Source organism: Ixodes scapularis, unplaced genomic scaffold (assembly GCF_016920785.2).
Source record: "Ixodes scapularis isolate PalLabHiFi unplaced genomic scaffold, ASM1692078v2 PGA_scaffold3__209_contigs__length_174095766, whole genome shotgun sequence".
NCBI lineage: Eukaryota > Metazoa > Arthropoda > Arachnida > Ixodida > Ixodidae > Ixodes > Ixodes scapularis.
The window spans coordinates 45,850,409-45,874,082 of record NW_024609868.1 but is presented as its reverse complement, the minus strand read 5'-3'; the positions used below and the strand labels follow the sequence as shown (position 1 = coordinate 45,874,082).

The following is a 23,674-nucleotide window of genomic DNA, read 5'->3' as shown; positions in this document are numbered from 1 at the left end:
TAAAAAATAAAAAAAAACTGTGTTTCTGTTGTGCTTCTCTGTAGACTACGTCAATATGGTGTTAGGGTTTAATTCTTTCAGCAGACCTTTTCTTACACAAGGCAACCGACTTCGTAAGAGCCCTTACACCCACTCCACCACTTCTTCCTCCTCTCCTGTGATCCCATGGCTCGCTCTCTTAACGCTCCTGCGCCACCGCATCGTCGACTGTCGTGGCACTTGGTCCGTGGCATTTCCCCCTTCTCACAGTGCAATAGCATTTTTGTTTTTTTTATCAAGGCCATGTTCCGCTAATAAAATTGAGATGAACCTCATTCTTTCACTCAGCACCCGGTCGTAGCAGAACAAGCCCACCTTGCTTCTCTGTTCCTAGCCAAACATTGTTCCCTCTTTTACGGCATCTTATTGGCACAACTATCGCGTTAAGTCTCAGTGGACTGCCATGCCTGTTCAGTGATGTCCTCTTCAGTCTGCTCCTTTTAATGTGAAAGCATTAACTGTCCCATGAAGCAAGCTGACGTCATCAGTTTTAAGCTCGAAAACGGCACCTAGTTTCCCTGCTCCGAAAGGTCCCACTGGCTGGCATGCGGCGACGAGGCTCCCATTGGCTGCTGCACCCTTTAGTTTCAACAACCGTTGCCAGATGGTGCTGCGTGTCCGTGCCGCCAGCACGCCGATAAAACTAACCGCCGCAACCTTATGCCACTACAGGCCCTGCGCCGGTTAAAACGGACACATTGGCGTGTGCTCCGAGGCTTCTGCTCGTCTCGCCGCCGACCAACATGCCGTCGCCTCTATCATCCGCATTGTCGGTGGTGCTTCTGCCACAACTCGAAAACATTACTTGCACCACAAAACTCTGCGGATCACTCCGCGGCGTTCTATTGGACATTCAAGCTTTCGCATTCACAACTCGCAAGAAGTGTTTGGGTGTCTTCCGAATTTCGTTTTTAATGCAATAGCTTGCTTTATCTACCCCCCCCCCCCCCTTCCCCCCCTATTTTTTGGACTTTCTGGCCTCCTAATGTGCAGTAGGCATGCACAGTAGACCATTTCAGCTCACATTCTCACACTCCTTCACATTCGCACACTTTTCGAAGGACCTGACGACCTTGATGTTGTCCTAGAGGTTGTTCTTGAGGTTGTCGTAGAAGTCCTTCTTGAGGTCGTTCTAGACATTGTCTTCGACGTCGTTCTCTGGGATGTCATCCTCGACGTTGTCCAAGAGGTCGTTCTTAAAAGCGTCCTAGGGGTCGTTCTTGACCTCATCCTAGAGGTTGTTCTTGAAATTGCCCTAGAGGTTATCCTAGACATTGTCTTTGATGTCGTCCTCGAGGTTGTCTTAGACGAATGGGATAGCAATTCGTAAACAACCAACGATAGTGGTTTCTGCTGCACTTTTTCTTGTGAGGCAATGTGAAAACGACCAGTGCACTTCTAGAAAGCGTATGCCTTCTATCATGGGATGGATGAATGGATGGATGGTTTTGGCTATAGCCTTTGTACAGGGCGCTAGTTTGCATATCCTAGCCTATGAGTATTTACACCTCTCCACTTTAAATTTTGCTATAAATGTCATCTCCCGTTAAGTCATGTACCCACCCCACCAATCTTCTGTATTATCACAATTTTGTAGACCTTCTCCGCCAATCTTGAAACCTTCCTTTTGTGATTGTAATCCTTTGTTTTGTCACTCTTTTGTACTCACCAGCGAAACCCACTGCTCCGACAAAAATTGTTACGGTACTTTTTCAGAGAGGGCTGGACGAAGCTGGTGCACCTCATGACTAGATGTTCTACTATTGCGCTTCCACTACGGCATACAGCACATATGTTCCTACCCCTTGAGGTTCAGCCTTATGCATTACGTCTTTCTCCTTGACACTCCTGGTCTAGCTTCGAGGAGTAAACAACTTTTCTGTGAAGGATCAAACAGCTGTTCCTTTCTTATATCCTGTTTTTGTAGCCTGCAGATTGCTTAAGCTGACTTTACAGCGGAGCTGTTAAGGGCTAGGTTCCCCAGGATCGTGTTTGGTACCAAGCAAATGTCGACTCAAAACTTTGGACTGCTACCACCATCTATGACTGACGATGGCAACCAGACAACCAGCTTGCCGGCCTCGCTCATAAATGGCTGCAACTTTTCCAGCCTTTCCACTCTGGTTTTCACCAAAGTAGAAAAGGCTGCATTTTTCTAGGCGTCGTCCTAGATATCGTCTTTAAGGTCGTCCTAGAGGTTGTCCTTGAGGTTGTCCTATGCGTCATCCTCGAGGTTGTCCGAGAGGTCGTTGTAGAAGCCATCCTTGAGGCCGTCCTAGAAGTCGTCCTAGAATTCATCCTTGAGGTCGTCCTAGACGTTTTCCTCTAGGTCGTCCTAGAAGTTGTCCTGGTTGTCGTCCTCTAGGCGTCGTCCTTGAGGTCGTCCCACCATAGTACAGCTTCTCTGGTCTTCCGTCTTCACCAAAATGGAAAGGCTGAAAGTTTTTAGAGCGTAGCTCTTAGGCGCCCGTTTTCGGCTTCAGCGGCGTCGCCGTCGGTATCGGCGTAACCGCGTGGTGCATTATGGGACGCGTGACGTCACTGGTGACGTTACTGATGACGCCATCAGGTCACGTGACCCCGGCGGAGTCACTTGACCCCGGTGACGTCACGATGACATCATCAGGTCGCGTGACCTCCGTGAGGTCACACAAACAATGTGCCATATTTTCAGGGGTTCCCTCTTTTCGTTGTGAAACACCCTTATTCCGGAGTTGTCACTGCTAGAACTTGGGCCAAAGATGTCCCCTTCCATAAGTCTTAGTCCCTCTAATGTATTTCGGATATTTGCCACGATTACTGTGACCTCTTTCGAAAGTGTGCCCTCTGTTATCTCACAAGAACATGCGGATAAAAGACGCTTTTTAAAGCCACGTGCTCGCTCCTCTTTGTCAGCACTGCAGATGTCTGAGGTGGAGCATACAAGCTGCATAATCCCTGCACAATGGCGGATGCAGGCGCGAGCTCCTTACGTACAATTGCACCTTGATTGCACGAGCGCATCAGCAGCTGGAGCAAAAGTGGGAGCTATACCCACTGGAGCAACTTGCACAATCTGCGGCGAATTAAATGTTATCGCAATTAATAACTACCACTTCCCCAGCCTCCTTGTTAGTGCAACGATTGAACATCGGGCTCACACTCTTGGGGCCCTCAATTCGATTCTCCTTGAAAGATTTTCGAAATTTTGTTTTGTCTTCTTAATTTATTCAGTTACCACCATCCTGCTCATGCTCATTCATTTCATGTAACAGAGCAGGATTTTTCCTGGGGGGGCTGGGTTCTGAAAGAAATGCTCTTGCATTTAGTGACAAACACTTTTCAGAAATCATTAGAAGTTTTGAATATTCGGATGCTTCTGCCAGCCGGGTGAGCACAGAACTGTTCTTAAGTGCTCTCTTTGTGGTGTTCGCAGGTCAATATTGACAGGACTGTTCCCACCAACGTCTGGCTATGCCCTGATCTATGGGCGCGACATCCGCACAGAGATGGACGTCATCCGGCAAAACATGGGCATGTGTCCTCAGCACAATGTGCTCTTTGACGAGTGAGTACTTTGAGTTGTTCTGGCGAGTTCTTCCTCAAACAACTGGGAAAATGTTTGATCTTTCATTGTGCTCAAGGAAATCACATCCTCCGAGAGAGAGGAGCATTTATAAAACACTCTGTAACTGATCATTCCCACCCAGAGCCGTATATGAAGAGAGTTTGGTCAGTCTATGATCTCGCCGCCGTAACGCTCTCCTCCCAAGTGAGCCAATCAGCATGCGGCGTAGAGCAAGAGGCATGAGCGCATGCGCGTGAGCTCCCGGCTGCTCCCATCTGAGTGGGGAGAGACGCCATCTTCGATCATTCTCCCGGCAGAATGCGTGGGATCGGCATCTAAATCTCGATTATTGCTTTTTATATCGCTGGCTCTGGCAAGAAAATGACATTCTGTTATTCCTTGGTGGGTTAAAAAGCTAATAAATGAAAATTTTTCAGCGTTTGGCCACAAACCTTTATTCAGGTGAAAAAAAAGTCGGCCCGTAGCAGACAACACGTAGCCTCAGCAGTGCTCTTCTCCGACAGCGTTGCGAAAAAATGGCGGTCGTCTCTTCTTTGCTCCCTTCTTTCTCTCTCGCTCCTTCGGCGCTCTCCTCCCTTTCATTTACTTTTCTCCTCTCCGGCGCCTTCGTCGCCACACCCACTGGCCAAACTCTTCCAATATACGTCTCTGTTCCCACCAAGTCAAATGTGAAACTTCAGTTAAAATTTTACCTCTCTTTCGTTGCCGCAGACTGACAGTGGAGGAGCACCTTTGGTTCTATGCCCGGCTCAAGCAAACCCCAGACAGCAACATCAAGGACGAGACCGATAAGTAATGCAAAAGTTTCTTTACCCAAATCATGTTTGTATGCAAGCAACACTGCCATCATTTTCAGTGATGCTGCCCCCTCACTGCTTGATCTTTAACAAAGGAGCTTTTTATCAGCGTGACTGAGTTGTCACCAAATAATATTTTTGTCAAGATCTGCTTGAATGTAGAGAGCGTCCGGTTAGAGCTGTTGTATTTTGGCACGATGAGTTACCTCTTTTGCAGCACATCATTTATACTTTCAGTGTCGTAACAGATGTCTCAATGAGCGCTTTATGTTTTGTGATGCCCTCTGAGCACTTGCAATGCAGAGTGAAAACTGACTTCCTGTGTCCGTACCACCAGGATCATTCAAGATCTGAGTCTGCCACTGAAGAGGCACAGCAAGGTGGACTGCCTCTCTGGAGGCATGAAGCGCAAGCTCTCGGTGGCCATTGCCTTCGTGGGTGGCTCGCATGTGGTCATCCTCGATGAGCCCACTGCCGGCGTGGACCCGTACTCACGGAGGGCCATTTGGGACCTCATTCTCAAATACAAGAAAGGTTAGAATCCCTTTTTGTGTTGGTTCCTGAGAGCTTTTGCTGCAGCAGTCTATAATTATCTTCATGAATTTTGTTACACATTGAGCAGTAATTAATCTCATAGTTCAAAGCAAAGTGGCCACAGTTGTGTTTTCGTGCAAAGGTTAGGTTTCTGCTTAGCTTTTGCATGAAGGCTGTAGGTACACACACACACACAAAATTTTAATTCAGAACACCCCTGGCGCTTTGCAGTCTTGTAGCTGTTGAAACCGGTATGCACTCAGTGGTGTCCATACAACTTTCCCACGTTTTTGTAACTGATTTGTATAGTTTGTGTGCTTTATTGCAAAGGCCTTTCAGCCATTGGTAATTGCATTATAGAAATAAATCAATAAAAGAAACAAATATTGCAGAGCGCACAATCCTGCTGTCAACCCACCACATGGACGAGGCAGACGTGCTGGGGGACCGCATTGCGGTCATCTCGCACGGGCAGCTGCGCTGCTGTGGAACATCCCTGTTCCTCAAAAACAACCTGGGCAAGGGCTACCACCTGACCCTGGTCAAGCAGCCCCCACAACACCACTCAGGGGACTGTGGAGTGGGTGAGTTGTCCTTCTTTGCTCTCTTCTGGCCGGTTCAACAGAATCTGCTTTTACATTTTGTAGAGGGATTGGTTGTTTTTATAAAAATGGAACGTGTTGCAAACCCTGCGAAAGGTTGCTTTTTTTTTTATAGCCCCAAAATAGAAAGGGGCTGCATGCCCTAGTAGTACTTACATGTTAAAATATGTAAAGCTTGTAAAGAAGTCTGACCTTTGCATTGTACATAATGCAACACTGTTAGCACAAACAAGCTACCAGTGGCTTTTCCTGTTCTACTCCTAAAATTGAATTATCATCATCAAAAGTATGTACTACTATGGTAATGCTTACTCGGAAGTCTAACCTAAGCGATAAAATTTTTTGCTCATCAAAAGCTTGTAGTGTTGTGCGGATATTTGATATTTTGAATAGTAGTTTCGATTAATACACTATTCAATATTTGCTTTAAGATGAATTGCGATATTTAAAATTTTGAGTAGTAGTTTCGATTAATACACTGTTCAATATTTACTTTAAGATAAATTGCGATATTTGTATTTTTCGAACTGTTGATCGCGGCGAGGGGGGGGGGGTGGGTGGGGGTTAGCCCTTGTTGCATGCGCTTCTTACCGAGCACCGCTGTGCTGCGGGGAAGCTCAACTCGCAAAAGCGAGCTCCACAGGTGTTGTTTCTTCACAGTGCATGGGTGCTCAATGAGAAGCACAATCAAGGGTTTAAACTGCTGAGGTCAACACTTGGAAAAGTATGAATATCGCAATTGCATGCTTGGGACAGAAGCACACTTTCAAAGTGGAATAGTACATGTGCACACATGGTGTATTTAAAAAGAAACAAACTTTCTGAATGTTGAAATCTACTTCACAGTAAAATTTTCAAAATTAAGCTGTGTCTATTGTGCAAGAGCACCGTATTTACACGAATGTAGGTCGACCCATTTTTCAATTTTTGAAAATGTGAAGTGGAGGGTCGACTTACAAGCGAACTAAAGCATTCTGCCGTCGACAAAAATGAAATGATTGCGATATCAAGAACACCTCGGCTTGTTACGAGTTCAGCCGGCTGTACCTGTAACATTGCGCTGCTCTGTGCACTCATTTTACAAGTTCTTAATTTTTTTTCAATTTGCACAAATGAGTGTTATTGATAGCGATTCGCAAATTAGCCCAAATGTACGGCGGTGAACGGTGCACGGCGCACCCGACTCCCGGGGGTGGCGGAACTTCTTGTAAGAGTCACTCCGGGGGCTGCTGGAACAGCCTCATGCCTCACTCCCCGCGGCTTCTTTTCGCAGTCGCAAGTCGTTTGATCGAGTGTCAAGATCGTGCTGGAGCGCCATCTACATTTTTTTGTATTGACATGCGTGATCCGGGCAGTTTAGGTTTTCAGTGCTCGTTTATGGCCATTCTTCATCCAGAAGCAACCAATAACTGCGCTGCTAAATGCAAGTTCGACCCGTTGGAGCGGGTGGTGCTCCAGTGGAGTCTGCAATGGCACGGGATCTTAACTGGTGGCGAATGACGAGCCGTCCACGTGCCAAAGTCTGGATAGGTGGCGATACCTTCCGGAGTGGGAGGTCAGGCTTGTAACGTACACCGCAAAAGTGTGATATCAGTCCCTACCTGTGACGTGCAACACGATCATGGAGCAAGCACGGAAGATGCAGTTGATGCTGTCATTTGCGAAGTGCGAGATTTTGTTGGACGACACCAACGATGTGCTTTGAGAACATAGCAGAAATGACTATGGGACTGACATCATCAGTGCAGACAAATTGTAGTCTAGTCGTGGACAGAGTGAGAATGACAGGGAGCAGCTTCAGTTGTCCCGCCTCCAGCATGAGCTTCCTAGTTTTGATAATGCCTGGGCATCTCAAGCGCCTTGCACGGGCATGCGCAGCCCAAGCACGCAAGAAGGCATCGATCGCGTGCAGAAGGCTGAGCTTTCGAAAGAGATACCCTGCCATTCTCATGTGTTCGCCGTAAAATGCGCCTCCAAAGATTTTTTTTTGCTGATGTGTAATGTGTGGGGGGGGAGGGACTTACAGTTGTGTAAATAGGGGCCCTGATAACCTGCAATCGTCAATTGGGATTTTTTTTTAATTCAAGTTTGAAGATAGAATATTTGCATATAGCAAAATTGACAAATCCAGTCAATTAGGTATAGCTAGGCATCTCTGTGGGTTTAATTTTATATAAAATTCGTTGTTTAAATGCCATCCCAAGGCATTGGACTTTCCAAGGTCACAGTCCATGAATACAGTTATATTAAAATTAGCTTATAAATGGGCAAGTGGAAGCTTGGGAAGAACATTCACAAGTTTAGTTGAGTTTACATTCATAGCATGATGCAACAGTAGTTAAAGGCTTGAAGAAACTATTTAATGATCGATTAGAAAATATTCATCCAAAATCACTGTGCTTCGAATTTGTCTCGAATTCAAAACCGCTATTCTCACATGACTAATAGATTGATTGTACTTAGTAAAATGGAAAAAGTGCCATCAACATGTTCATGCTAGCTGTGTTGCAGAGTGTGCAAGAGGCAACATTTCTGTCTATGTTTACAGTGACAGACCTTTTGATGATTGCTGTACCACGGAAAGTGAAGTGGTGCAGTTACGTGTGGCAACGAAAATATAAAATAGCTATGTCAACTTGTAGCACTACTGAAAGTAACCTTCAATTGTTGTTAGCCATTCTGTTTTCTCATGATAAAATAACTGACTTTGACTTGCTTCGAAAAGGGGGGCAACTTTCATTTTGCTACTGTTTTCTTTTTGTCAGAGAAAAACTAGACATTACCTGAGACGCTTGTGTGGAGGAAACCATGCAATTTCGAAGATGACGTTTTAACTGACAAAGAATATCCAATTTCTATGAAGTATACTTCCTTGCTGTCATAATTAGATGTTTTGAGTGGGCTCTTGTGTGTGTTTGAGAACATTTGTGCTCAAGTACAGGTGATGATAGTTTGAGGGAAGTTAGGTGTCACATGCTAGATGTGGCCTGTGTGTTTTTAGGCACTTTTATGATCCTGCTGACCTGAGTTTGAGAAAGGCCCGTTGCCTTCATTGTGTGTGCGCAGAGAGCTGCGAAAGGGCGGTGACGAGCTTCATCCGCCGGCACGTGGAGACTGCATCGTTGGTGTCGGAGACGCAGCATGAGCTGCACTACATTCTGCCGCTGCTGGAGCTGAGGAAGGGCAGCTTTGAGAAGCTCTTCTCAGCCCTGGAGGCGAGCCTGGGCTTCCTAGGCATCTCCAGCTACGGCATCAAGAACACCACCCTGGAGGAGGTCTTCCTCAAGGTGGCCGAAGAGGCCAGCCGCTCGGACTCCGAGAGTGAGCTGCCCTCCTTCAGCTTGGCTATGGGGCTTTTGCAGTAATGGCACCCTGGTATTGCCTTTCGTGCCATGTCTGGAGTAAAAGTAATTGCATTGTGTGCTTGTTCAAACAACCGGAAGTTTGTCAGCCCCAAGGGCATCTGGTTTCTCTTCTGTGGATGAGATATCTAGACAGTGCAGAACGACTGCAATCGTGTGGTCTTTTAGGTGTGTCACACAGTAGAGATATACATTTGCATGCTGGTACGATGCTTACCCAGATCAAAAAGGGGGCAAGGGTTGGGATCAGGGGCGGATTTAGAGGGGGTGTCCGGATGTCCTGACCCCTCTCTTGATTTTTACATGTGTAAAATTTAGGACGTAAAACAGGGGAGAGAGAAGGAGGGGGTTCCTAAACATATGGTACGCTGACCAACACCTGACCTCCCCCCTCAGGAAATTCCTGCATCTGCCCCTGGTTGGGATTGAACCCAGGATCCCTGGGATCTGCCACTGAGCTTTTTCTCCATGCACTCCGAGGTGCAATGCTTGACCTTTTGAAGCTCAAGCTTTTTTTCTTCAAAAGACGTATTCCAATCGTTTCTTTTTTTTTTCTTAAAAAGGAGAGCACTAAAAGTAAATCAATGCACAGTTTTTTGTTTTTTTTTATTGTCTGTTGGCAGCACATATAGTGCGTGCAAGCCACTCAGATTAAGAAAGCATCGAAGTAAAATATTGAGGACGAAAATTTGTCGCCATTCTTTCATTCGGTTTTTTCGCGTGTCCACTTCCAATCAACATTCTGGTGGTCTCAAATTCTGAGCTGGATGTACTTTGGAGAACTTTTGCATTGGATGACTAGTTTTAATTTCCCGATTTTCATTCTGAGAAGCGTTGGAAGTCTGAATAAAAAAAGCCAACAGGCAAAGCAGCCTCCTCCAGTGTATCACTTGAGCAGAGTGTCGACATTTGAAGCTATAAGTAGCCCCAGCAAAGTGAAACATGGTGCAAATGAAACAAATATAGTTCCCCAAAGACACAACAAATAGCAACACCTAATTGGGTGTTGCTGTTTGTTTTGTGTCTAGGCAGGAACTTTCAAATTCATAATCGTCGCCGTACATGTACAGTCGCGCCCGTCAAAGGGTTAGCACATTTGGCCACCAATCTCCTGGGGTCTTTATTGTGCTTTATACAGGAGTATCATTGTCCTTTAATATTAAGGGTCAAACTTTAGTCAGAACCAAATGGGGTTGACCTACAGTAGTGAGCAAACTTTTCCAAGCACGGTAATCCTACCAACGTGCTCCGACACGTCTGCTGTTCCTTTAAGTACACCGGTGCAAAGCAATGTAACTTCGTGCGCTTACACTGATGCGAAGCAGTGAAGCTCGATGCCAGAATACTGTCTTCAAATTTTCGCTTAAAGAGCCCCGGAAAAAAAAAAGATGTTTCTTGTAAACAATCTAATTGCGACATGCGCATCCAAAAAAAATTTTTATGCGGAAAAAAAAAAAAAAAATTTTAAAGCAATATTGACGGTGTGAAATTTATTTGAAATTCTGCACGCAAAGTTATGACTAGGGATGTCGCGAACCACCCTAGGTTCGATTTCGAAAGGTTTCGATATTTGCGAAGCGAACTGAGGTTCGATTTAGAAAAATTTCGATATTTTCGTACCGACCGAGGTTCGATTTCGAAAAATTCGCAACTTTTGACCACAGCGGAGTTTCGAATTCGAAAATTTCGAAGCTTTCACGGTTTCTAAAATTTCGAATTCGAATATTTCGAATATTTTTTTACTTCAGGTTCGATAAATTCGAAGATTTCGAAATTCTTTGTAAAAAAAAAAATTCGAAAACTTCGAACGCTTCAAATTTTTATAGACATGAAGTTCGAACAATTCGAAGATTTCGAATTTCTTTTTGCATAAAGTTCGAAAAGTTCGAAGGTTTCAATTCTCTTTTAAAGCTAAATTAAAAAAAAAAAAAAAAAAAAAACTTCGAAGATTTTGAATTTTTTTCTAATCCAAGTTTTCAAAGTTCGAAGTCCGATTTTCAAGTTTTTCCACAGTTTCAGTTTCAAATAACGTTTTCACGACTCACTTGTTTTCACAAAATCAAGTTTAGAAAAGTTAGGGTGTGATATCTAGATTCTGCGAAGTTGGTCAGGCAATTAAATGAGACGACGAGTGTCCCGGACGTGCTGGAATATTTGCCAGTGCAGAATTGTGAACGCCAGCCCCGGGGGGGGGGGGGGGGGGTCTTTAATCTGCATCACGCAGTAGTGATTGCACGAACACACTGTTTTACGAGACTCATCCAGTTCGAAACGGCCAGGGGCGAGCAGGAGGTTGAGGTGGAGAAAAATCTTGAAGCGACCTGGCAAACTAGCTCGCCACCCCTTGCATGCTGGTAGTAATCCGATCCGGTGAAGTTTATGATTGTCCTGGAGGTTTATTTTCTGGGACGGAGGAATCGCCTCGCAAAAAGCACGAAGCCGACACAACTCGAGGTCGAGGAGCGTTCTACCATACAAGTGGCGTCGGAAGAGGAAAAACGGGGGGAAAGAGGGTAGCGGGGGGGGGGTGCTTCAGCCTCCTTCTCCCCCTTGCAGGTATTTCGGACTGTTAAAGAAAACAATACGGGGAAAGAGGGCGTGGTCGAGCTTATTTTAATCTGAAATTATTTATGCATATGTATTGCTACTGTTGCTCTTCACTGCATAGAAGGTTGCGTAGATGGTCATTGTTAGAAACTCGTTGTCAGAAGGCACTGCTCGTCACATGCTTAGTGGTTCGGAAGTTCAAAGCTGTCTTTTCGACCTAAACACCTGTGCCAATAGTAACAAAAAAAAAAAAAAAGAATAAATGCGGGAATAAAAAGCAGGAGAAAAAAAATACTATCAAGAATTCGTCGGAAGTGTTCTATTCTTGCATATTCAGAGGTTCAAAACTTCGAAACAAGTTTCTTTTACCAAAATGTGTACAGGCTAAAAGAAACACGTCCCAAAAACGTGAAGCGAAAAAAAACAATTTTTTTTTCTTTTAATGACGTGCTGAACTTGAACACTATTAGAAATCTTCTCCCATGAGTTAATTTATTCCTTAACGTGAAAAAAACAATAAATATATTATTTTGTATTCTGCAGATGGCAAAGATATGTACTGTCTGTGGTGTTAATTTAAATGCGATACCTCAAACAACTTAGACGAAAGTAAATATCAAGTTTAGGTCATAATTGCAAGCAGATACATGTTTGGACATTTCTTCGAAACTCATGTTGAATAACAATAATCACATCTTAAGACGGCACTTACCTAGGCTATACATAGATCATTCTTAAAAAAAGTATAACATATCTACCATAAATAGCTCCGGCTGCAGCGTGCTTCAAATCTTTCACAAACGATAATCGTCAAAAACCCGTCGTCCTCCCTCGCCCCTTCGGGGATTTATTTCTTTAAACCTAAGCATGCCAGAACATTGAAATAAACGACATTGTCTTTCGTAAGGAACGCAGCACCGCGTGTAAAAGTTCGAGAAAAAAAAATTACGAATGTACCCCACTACTTGAAATCAAATGAAATCGTCCGCCGGTCTTTCGAAGTTCGACGAACGTCGAACTTTTACCCTAAAAGTTCGAAGTTCGTCGAACTTCTGACTTTTCAGAATTCGAAAGTTCGAAACTTTTCGAATTATCTTGATAAATAAGTTCGAAAGTTCGAAATTCATCGAAGTTTTTGGTCAGTCAAGTTCGAAAGTTCGACAAGCATCGAACCTTGCAGCGCAATAAGTTCGAAAGTTCGAAAAAAATCGAATTTTTTAGCGTAATAAGTTTGACGGTTCGAAAAGCGTCGAACTTCTTAGCTTAACAAGTTCGAAAATTCGACCTCCGTCGAATTTTACGATATAGACAATTCGAAAAATCGAAATCTTTCGAACCTTTCGAACCGCTTGATTCGATCATCAAAACTTCGATTCGAAAAAAGTTCGCGGCATCCCTAGTTATGACTTCAAAGAATAGTCATTCACTCTTTTGACCTCAACGTGAAGGCAAAGCCGATACACCTCTCCTTCACGCACCCGAAATGCCAAGAAAGGAAACAAGTGGAATAGAGGTGACTACCGACTAAATCACTTCTCATGCCGTCAATATTGCTCTTAAAAAAAATGTTTTTGGCATTTTTTCAGTTTAAGGGATTCTAGCGACATTATATATGACTTTCTAATACTATTAGAAAAACTAGAATACTTTGAAGAGTAAAAGTGTGCCACAAATCAAATAAATAGCAACCACTGTTTGCAAATTACTGGAAGTTTAAAGTATTCACATATTTTTAATTAAGATTTATACCCTTCGTTCAAAGATATTGGTATGAAAAACATATTTTGGTGGACTTTTAGCCTTTTCATCCTGTGGAAAGCTATACCTTTGATGAAACGAAGTGTCTTAAGAAGTCCAACTAATTTCGTGTAGCAGTGCAAGCGAAGGAGTTGTATTGAGACTTGAAGTCATATTTGTTTACAACTAAAGCATTAATTGCAGCCCTGTTAGGTTAATGGCATCCCACGTCTGTTGCGTGCCTTTTCTCCCAGGCTTCGATGAGCCCCCGAAGAAGCCAGAGGTCGTTTCTTCATCGAGGTCAAGCCGCGCGCCCTGTGCGGAGGAGAAACAGCCACTGACGGATTTCGGGTACAGCCTGAGCGAGCTGTCCAGTGGTGCTGGCGATGAGGCTGGCCAGTGGAACGGATTCTCGAGCCTGGGTGTGCATTGCTTTTTTTTTTTAATCGAGTCTCGCGAGCTGCATCGTTATGGCATCTGGCATCTGGCAAAATGGAAATCCAAGGCTTCAGTTTTTTTTTCTTCTGAATATCAAATAGCTTTTTTTACCCTATTGACCTTTGGAAGTCTGTTTTTATTCAGCTAGATTTTTTTTCACTTTCAAAGCACCCGCTTTTTTTTATATGAGAACTTTGGAAGCTGGTTGTGGCCAACTGGTTTCACATTGAGGTTATACATTGATAGATAACAAAACCTTCTTGTTCGAACGGGCCGTTTGAAAAAAATCTCTCGAGTGAAGGTATTGCAACAACAGAAATTTACTGCTTGACATTTTGGGAAAGTTTAAGTTCTTCCACGTCACTTTAATTGCTGAGCCCATTTTGATAAAGGGTGTCTCTCTGCACATTTTGGTCTGCACTACGGCTGGGCAGGACCAAGTTGTGCATGGAAACACCAAGTCTCGATCTCGATTATTTGCTTGTGCATCGTGTTCTTTAGTGGGGAGACTGCCCTTTCAAGACACACGCACACACACACAATGTGGGAATGTCTGCACACAAGCACACTCACCTCTGCCCACTTTACAACTATTCCCCCTCCACCTGCACCCTACCTCCCAAGAGAGTTGACTTGCCCCACCAAAAGACCACTAACCTGACCTACTGCCAATCCCGATCCAGTACGTTCACAACGTGCTTGGGAAAGGGTGGTAGATCTACTGCTCGAGCGCCGGACACGGTGTTTGCCCAACAGTAAAGATTTTCCTTCTCTCTTTTTCTCTAGGAGAGGAGGTGACGGGCAGCTGGGAGGGCAGCGGCCAGCGGGTGGAGGGCAAGCTATTGCTGCTGCAGCAGCTGAGTGCCATCCTGCTCAAGCGCTACTACTGCACCCGGCGCAACTGGAAGGGCCTCTTCTCCCAGATCCTGCTGCCCGCCTTCTTTGTGGGCGTGGCCATGTCGGTGGCCCTCACGGCGCCCCACGTGGAGGACCCCCCTCCCCTCGTCCTGTCCCCCTCGCGCTACTACAACTACACCCAGCCCAGGGGCAATGTGGTACCTTACGCCTTCCGGGACCACCCCAGGCCCAGGCAAGTCTCCTTCCCGTGGGGCCGCTGCTTTTTCGAGTGGAATGCTTGTATGGGACACAGTTGGATTTAAGAGGGGGAGGGGCGAGCGTCCCCCTGAGCCCCGCAAGGTGTACTTTTTATACAGCAGTAGCGGTTAGTGCCCTTTTCCGGCAAAAAATGCTTACTATGTATGAATGCAAAAATCTGCTCTACAACAGAGGCACTGCTCTCCTAATCCCCATTGTTCCTCACAAGCTTTTTCTGACCACTACAGGTGTCACGTGGTCCACTAGAGTTATGTGACCATATGACCACTACAAGTGCCATGTAGTCCCCTAGAGTTACGTGATCATGCTGCTCAATCACTGGGACTTTGAGAATATTTGAATTTCCAAATATTAGTTTCTAGTAATATGCTTCTCAATATTTGCTTCGAGATGAACTGCAATATTAATGTTTTTCGAAATGTTGATCAAGGTGGGTTAGCTCCGTTGAGTGTGCTTATTACTGAGTACCGATGCACTGTGGAGAAGCAATGCCCCCGGAGCTCACTTCCGTGGGTGTTGCTTCTCTGCAGTGCACCGGTGCTCAAAAGCAACATGCTCAACGGACTAACTGCCGTGATGAGCATTTAGAAAATTAGGAATATTCCAGTTGCATGCTTATTTATTTATTTATTTATTTGTTTATCTCCCCTCAGAGCCAAAGCAATTGCAGAGAGGAGTTAATTTTTTATTTTTTTTTTTAAGGAGGGACATGGGCTTAAATTGAATATTTAATTTATTTATGTTTTTTTTTTAATTTTGAGGTTTTTAGTTTTAGAAATTATACACCCTTACATTAAATTTGATAACCATATGCCAAAAAGTTATGTTGATATAAAATATTTTCGACACATCGTGAGGCAGTAACAAATAAAGGAGTTCAATGTTGGAATGCATTTTTCTCAGTTCCACTTTTAGCTGCAAATTTCATACGAAGGAATCTTTTGTTCAAAGGTAAAAGTATTCTGATACCACAATAAAGATGTTTCTGAGCTGAAATTTACTGTGGAATTGGGCTATCTACCTTTCTACTTTTTTTGTTGTTTTAAGTTGAACTCCTCATTGAAAAAAAAACTAGGTTTTCAAAAATTTACATAGGACAGATATGCATCTCATATATTGAGATAATAATCCTTCCTGAAATATTTTCATTTAAGTTATAAAAACTAGATAGCCCTAAGTCTCACATCCCCCGCTTTATATTCGAGCAGTCAAAATATTGCTTATTAGATTCATTTGCATATCATAGATGTTCTAATAAAGAGTGATGCATCTTCATATGCAGGTATGTAAAGTTGTCCTAGATAGCTGGAAGTTACAGTGCACCTACATCTGACGATAAATCTCCCCTGCAAATTTCATTCTAATCGCTTGAGTAGTTCAGTAGTTCAGAAGCACACAACAGCATGGTGAACTAAAATAGCTGCTCATTGAAGTAATACAGGTTAATCACGGCATTTCTAAAACTGTTAGTGTCAGTGATTTTTGGCAACAGGCATGGGAAGGTTATTTCAGTTCAAGGAGGTGTTGGGAATAAAAGAATGATAATATGAGTTTGTCCTGCAGGATGGAATGCCAACGTTGTACCTATGATTGGTGCACGCTGAGAGGTAATGAGGTATATGTGGCTGGGCACCTCTATAGATTTATTTTTGTGTCAAAAGCGTCATTTACTTGCCATTCAAATGTAGGCCTTGGACTTTGTGAGGTCACAATCTACATGTATAGCTAGTTTAAAATTAACGTACCTTAGACATGGACTAAAGTTTGGGATCAACCTTCACAAATTCAGCTGGGTTTTTATTTAATAGTTGATATTTGATACACGATCAGAAAATATTTGACCAAAACCACCATTTCCTTTTAATTTAATTTGAACACAAAATCCACTATTTGCACATGCCTACTGGTCACATTTGCGTAATGATTATCAATTTAGTGAGAAAGCATTCTGCACATCTTCAACTTTATTTGTAGCATCAAGATTTTTAAATTCATAGCATTTATAAGGCCAACTTTTAGCACCTTAGAATCCCAGTCTGGGATGTAGACTCGTAGAGCGTGCATCGCAGAGCATGCAGACGGCGAATAATCTTGGAGCGGGAACTTGCCTTGATGTAAGCTCGGTGACAGCGAAGTGGACTACGCATACTTCGAAAGCTCCTGCTTCTATGCTTTGTGTATACCAGCAAAATGGTGCAGGAGGGACAGTGGCAGGCACAGTAGGGTAAAGAGGGAAGGGCAAGGGACGGGGCTGCAAAACGAGAGCGCCAGTCCTCGCAGCGACAGGAAGCCAGTTGACATTTAACGGCAATCGACCTGCAGTTCAAGCACCAGTTCATGGACAATCCGTTCAGTGCCGTGTGTAAGGTATGCAATACACTGATTTTGAGTGGACGTGAGCAACGATCCGACCTTTGGGAAATTCCCCCCAAAAAGAGCCAATTTTTATAGTTCTACTAGTCCCAAAAAGAGTATTGTTAAGTGTCCCCGTCGTCTTTTTTTCAGGTGGGACTCGGATGCGGATGCCCGCCAGTTGGCCATGACTCTGCGTCTGCCATCGGGTGTAGGGGCCACATGCGTGCTGCTGTGGCCCATCAACGAGACTATTGGGATTCCCGTGCAGCCGTCTCAGGCCAACTACTCGGACCGTTCACTGGACTTGGACGCCTTTGAGCCCGAGTGTCGCAGCGTGTTCGTCCCGGGACTGCCCCTGGACAATTTCGTGCCCCCGTTGCCCACTCCCGAGAGCCCCACGGGGACGGAGTCTGAGGAGGGAATTGCGCTGTCGGGGACGTCATCTGTCGCGCGGCACAGCTGTGAGTAGGACCGTGTCGGTTTATGACTTCTGCAAAAGTACCGCATGTATATCTGATCATCTGATACTGCATCATCTCGTGACTTGTATGGTTACTATGTGAAATTTCGCCAGACACTGTTTTGTATAATGCAGCTCAATTGCAACATCTTCATAAAGATTCAGTTCCTATTCTGACGAAAACCTAAACTTTGTTCTATGGCATACTTTACAGTGAAAGCTACAAGGTTTTTTTGAAGTGTTAACTCTTTAGCTGGTGCATTGTTTAGCAGGCTGAATAATAATGATAATAAGCCATTCTCCAAGCTACAGTGAGATTAGTAGTTAGGAAGAATGAAAACATCTAAGAACCCTTGCAAAGGTCATCATGAACACTTCAAGTAGATAGGTGAGTGCAGGAAGCGATATCCCATGTGTGTAGGTGTGGGAGTAGTAGATAAAGCTGATTTGACCATTTTAGAGCTACACACCATGCAGCATTAAAAGGGCCTGTAATTTTGACAGTGATATATAGCACATGACATGTGAAGTGGAGGAGAAAAAACAAGCATGCAAGCATTGATCGGATTGTTGATACCATAAGCCTGTGCTTGACTTGCATGGCCAAGCTATTTTTGGATTAATATAAGAAAGCCAAATGTCCGTTGTTTCCGTTCCCCGGCTTCAACTATGCACCGCGTGGGTAAGGAATAGACCAGCGATCATTTGCTGATGCCCCTTCCTTCTTTCGTCAGAAACTTTGTTGTGCTGCACAGTACACATTTTTTTAACCATGACTTTTGATTTTTGCACACAGCAAAGCATGTGAAGAGTGGCCAGGAGCGCTTCTATCCTTACTGCCAGTGTTCTTCGGACAAGACGAACTACGTCTGTGAGACGCACGGCTACCGCGACCCCCCGATGTTCCAGGCCCTCACAGGCGACATCCTGCTCGACATCAGCAGCCAGAACGAGCACGAGTATTACCTGTACACCACGGACATGTACCGTCTCCGCAGGTAAGGGGGCGCCCCCAACTGAACCATTCAATTATGACCGAGGTCTTATAATCTTCACTACCATGTGAAGGATTAAGCTGATTGAGCTTGCTGGCAAAATTTGCGGGAAATCTTTATTCGTTTTGCTTAGACTACGGGGACAGTTTTGCTTCTTTCAGAGTGTCACATATAGTTCTCGGTTCTGAGATGTGAGTCCCCTCAACTCAAATTTGTGCTTAATTTTTGCCCTTTCTGTTGGTGTCTCCAAGACTTAAGGGGCAAGGTAAAAACTAACTGTGTAAAGAAAAAAATCACGTGGAGGTATAAAAAGAAAACGAAAGGCATGCGAGTTTGATAAAAGAATGAACGAACGAAAAGATTGCCATTATGTGCAAGTGCATGCAAATTCTATCTGCATTATTGTGACTTGTTTTTGTTGTATTCTTGCACGTTGCTTATGAATAAGTTTGCACAACCCTATATTTGTGTTTCTACCACTTTGAAGCACTTTATTTTTACTTGTATATGTCCTGTCAATCATAATCTGATTTTTTTTTTGTCTTTAAGGTACGGAGCATTCTCCTTTGGCCTTTCTCGGGCCTACGTTCCTCCATCTTTTGGCAAGGATGCTCCTGCACTGTTTCAGAAGATTGCGGTCCGTGAAGTGGCCAAGGTAATTTCAATTAATTAAGCAAACAGGTACCATATTTACATGATTGTAAGTCACATTGCCCATCAGCAAAAACAAATAGTAAAAAATTTTTGAGGCACATTTTACAGCGAACAGGGTATCTCTTTCGATAGCCCAGCCTCCAGCACGCGATCGATGTCTTCTCATGCTTTCACTGCGCATGCACGCACGAGGCGCGTGAGATGCTTAGGCATTATTGGAACTACGAGGCTCATGCTGGAGCTGCTCCCTGTCATTCTCACTCTGTCCACGACTAGAGACTATGATTCGTCTGCACTGGTGCTGTCAGTCTCGTCGTCATCACTGCTACATTTTCAAAGCAGGTCGTTGGCGTCGTCCAACAAAATCTCGCACTGCGTAAATGACAGCATCAACCGTATCTTCTGCGCTTGCTCGGTGATTGCGTTGCACATCATTGCACCCATTGCGCACTTCTGCGGCGTACGTTGCAAGCCTGACCTCTAACTTCGGAAGGAATCCCCACCTTTCCAGTCTTCGGCCCGCGGAAGCCTCTTCGTTTGCTGTCACAGATAAGATCCCGCGTTATAGCAGACTCCACTGGAGCACCACCCGCTCTGACGAGCCAAACTTTGTATACAGCGGTGCAGTTGGTTGCTTCTGGGTGAAGGATGACCACGAACGAGCACTGAAAACCTGAACTACCCTGATCATGCGTGCCAATACAAATAAAACTTTCAGCCTTTCCACTTCGGTGAAGAAGGAAGAGCAGTGGAGCTGTAGCTTCTGTTCTCGGTGGTAACTTTCCAGGCGAGCAATCTGCTCTTCTTTCACAAGGGAATCTAAAGCTCTCGACGCACTGGAACTTTAGGCGATGGCGGCCTCACAGTGGCTGCGGATCCATTCGCGCTGCTGCGCACATCGCCGCCTGTTCTGTTCCCACTCTTTTTCCTCCGAAGGAATGTTGCTGCCATCCATGAGCGACGGCAGCAACCAGTTGTTTGCCGAGGCTGAAAGGGTTGCTGCAATCTATGAGCGACGGCGGCAAGCAGACAACCAGCAAACACAACACTCTATACAGCTACCGCAATCTATGAGCGACCGTGGCAACCAGAGTGTTGTGTCGACCTCGGGTGTCGACATTCGTTCGGTACCGGACACGATCTTGGGGAAACTAGCTGTTCAGGTTCTTGGGGAAACCTGAACAGCTCCACTGTAAAAACATAGTTGCTGCTCCAGCATGATCTCGACACTTGATCAAACGACATGCGACCGTGAATCGTGCGAAAAACTGCGAAAAAAAGTTGTGTGGAGTGAGGCGTGAGGCTGTTCCGGCCACCATTACGGAGTGGCACTTATAAGAAGTACTATCACCCCCAGGAGTCGGGCGCGCCGTGCGCTGTTCAGCTCTGTACATTCGGGCTAATTTACAAATCGCTATCAATAATACTTGTTCGCACAAATTTTAAAAAGTAAAAAATCATTCCCTTCTGTGACGGTGGATGAGCAGCGAAGCTGTTTAGCAGACGACACAGACCCCACAGACCCCACCCTGAGGAGCTTGAGGAAACTAGACACGCACGATGGGACCGCCACCCGGTGGAAAGTAGACACGTGCGACGGGGCCGCCACCCTGGGAGAGCGGAAGGAAAGGAAACAAGGCACGCATGCGCCTGGATTGACAACAAAGAGGGCGGTACAAGAGTAGACATGGCCGACACGGGTTGACAGCGGCAAATCTTTGAGAAACCTTTAGTATCGACCTGAGAGTCTACTGATCTTGAATATGATGCCTATTGATAACTAATCTACTGAATAGACCTACTGCTAAATTACCCAAGCATCGAGGAGAATGCAGAAAATGGCTTTCCACGTGCTGCAGATGCCGGCGTCTGCAGCAGTAACTGTTCTAAAGCAAAGGAATAAAACAAATGGCATCTTGCACACGCATTCGTCGACGCTTTATTTTGGTTATTTACTTTGAATCTTTTATACGGGGAAGGCGTGCGCATGCGATGCGTGCGACAGTGCGAGCGCAGAGTTTTTAGTCACTGCACACGAAAAATCTACGAAACCCTAGTTATAAACAGCTTCGCTGTAAAATGTATGTTTACATTCACGCAACAATTCCTTGTAAATATTCTGCTGAGCAGGAGGAATGCTTAAGCGAGGCTTCCAATGTATTTGTTTTTTTTAAATTCCTGAACAGCCTTTATTTTTGTTGGAAAGGCGACGAAGCAATTTATTGAACCATGGCTTAAGTGTATTAGATCGGATGGTTACACAGGTAACGTGACGTTCGACAAGTTAAATTAATTTGCACCTAAATAAATTCCAATTTTCATTAGCATTATGGTTATCAAAATTCTCACTGAAAGAAACAAAGTAGTCAGAGAGTTGGCGATTAATATTTTCTTTTGAATACAGACTGATTTTGGCTGCTTAATATCAATGAAACAATGTAGCACTTGATGATCACTAATGCCATTAACAGAAGATAATGACTTCACTAGGCAAGGCTCAGTACTAAGCACTAAATCAAGAATATTTGAGCAGCCGTCAGTGATTCATGTAGGGAAAGAAACTAGCTGGGTGAGCTTAAAGAAAAGGCACAAGTCAATAAAATCGTAATTTACATTTGCTTCCCCTGAACAACTTGGCGGCGAGGTGAATTGCTTGTTCAGCAATTCACCTCGCCGCTTGTTCATCAAAGCTCACGCGTGATCAGATATGGGGCATTTTGAGAGTGTTACCTGGCTGACTCTACCCTCAGTGTGTTTCTTTTCTTTGTTTGTGACGCAGGTCTGGTACAACAATAAAGGATACCATGCCATGCCCACCTACGTGAACAGCATCAATAATGCTATCTTGAGGGCAAATCTCCCACCTGAAAAAGGGCATCCTTCTGCTTACGGTAAGCATATTTCATTGTTACTTCGACATCTCTTATTATGTTCGAATGCTGCCCATGCCTTGGGATAGAATGGCTTCATATGCTCGCAGTTTATTTTGTCTGCCGCCATACTTCTTGAGATTCCATTTGTTTCTTAGAGAAAGTGCAGGTTTTTGAAGTTAATTATTGTAGTGACTCTCTTAGTTAACACACCTTAATGATTCAGAGATCCACTAATGATGATGTCATGTGCAGGCATACTAGGTGATATTCGCGACTCCAGCAAAACGGACGCCACCAAGCGGGAAAACCGGGAACCAGTCGGACCAGGTCGCTCCGCGCCCCTCCGCGTCCCTGGTAGCTTTCGCGGACACGTGTTGTCGGCGCGGTGGCGAACAATGTAATTTGACGAAGATCCGAAAATTTCTTAAGTTTTCCTGAGTGTTCATTAGTGTGGTGAAGCCTCAGTAGATTGTTTCCTTCCATCACGTGTTTGAAAGCCCGTTTACTCCACAACATACGGTCGCGTGCTTTCGATTTCTTGGATGGGGAGGAACCACGGAAAAACGTTTGGTTTCTTGTCTATCTCGAATCACATTCAAAGTGACGAGTACATGGTAACTGATAAGGGGTTTCTTTATAAGGATGTAGAACAGTGGACTGAGGACGACAGACGAGGATTTCACTGGAGGGAACACCAATGTTGCAGTCAAGTGAATGGGAAGGTTTGATAGCTGCTTTTCTTGAGTTTGGTCGTGTTCGATTAGCTTCAGGTGTGAGCCACCCACGCCGGTCGGTGCGTTGGCTACTTTTCGCCGAAAAAGCCTCTGAACCACACTGAAGGAGTTGGGCTGATATCGCAGTTACTTGATTCAGGAAAACCTGCTCGCTGCAAATGATGAATGAGTGGGGGACGAGTCTCGCAACGTTAGAAGCTGTCACGGCATTTTGATCTATCGCGCCTCCAATATTTATATTATACCCCTGTCGAAGCCAGCAGCAATATACGTCTACATTGCTCAGGTTGACCGGCCACAAACAATACTAATTTTCTCCGTTCAGGATTCGAAGCAAAGTTCAATGCAGAGAGGTTCTGCGTGAATCTCCGATGACGACTCTCTTCAGTTTGTCTCCGTGCTGCCGGCTAGAACCATTTGGCTAAGTTTAAGTGGCGGCTCTCTGTCTGTCAAATATACTTTTATTCAGCAGTTCACCTAATAGCTAGTCAACGAAGCTCATATTTCAACCCGAAGAATATACTAATATTGCTTTAGTGGGACATAGTATGTAACATAATACATAACCCCCTCGTCAAAATGACTTCTCGATTGCTACTAAAACCTGGATTGAAATACGAGTATCAGCTGCTTAGTGGGGCGCCGGCGGGTTAACATGGTCCTTGGCTCAAGAAGCGCTTGCTTAATTTTCGTAATTTTCCTGCAGCCTGTGTTGTTGACCGAGCAGACGACTGGAGCTGTTTCTTAAACGCGGATACACGCAAAAGCTCGATTTCGCGAACAGATAAGTCGCATGGTCGAGGCATGCGAGTTAGCTGAAAATTACTTTTGGTGGAACAATTCTGTAGTTATCGCAGCTTTCC

At 44.6% G+C, this 23,674-nt stretch overlaps 1 protein-coding gene across 2 annotated transcripts in view; it reads left to right on the top strand.

The window, feature by feature from the left end:
* The window catches only part of LOC8051061 (ATP-binding cassette sub-family A member 2), a 111,426-nt gene that overhangs the window by 48,203 nt on the left and 39,549 nt on the right, over positions 1-23,674 (top strand). For both annotated transcript variants that reach the window (XM_029967819.4, XM_042292415.1), the window contains exons 24-34: positions 3,455-3,586; positions 4,319-4,399; positions 4,742-4,938; positions 5,331-5,522; positions 8,607-8,861; positions 13,441-13,608; positions 14,411-14,714; positions 17,246-17,556; positions 18,352-18,553; positions 19,100-19,205; positions 21,984-22,095. In XM_029967819.4, the coding sequence (XP_029823679.3) occupies positions 3,455-3,586; positions 4,319-4,399; positions 4,742-4,938; positions 5,331-5,522; positions 8,607-8,861; positions 13,441-13,608; positions 14,411-14,714; positions 17,246-17,556; positions 18,352-18,553; positions 19,100-19,205; positions 21,984-22,095 (2,060 nt within the window). The remainder of the gene's footprint in view (positions 1-3,454; positions 3,587-4,318; positions 4,400-4,741; positions 4,939-5,330; positions 5,523-8,606; positions 8,862-13,440; positions 13,609-14,410; positions 14,715-17,245; positions 17,557-18,351; positions 18,554-19,099; positions 19,206-21,983; positions 22,096-23,674) is intronic.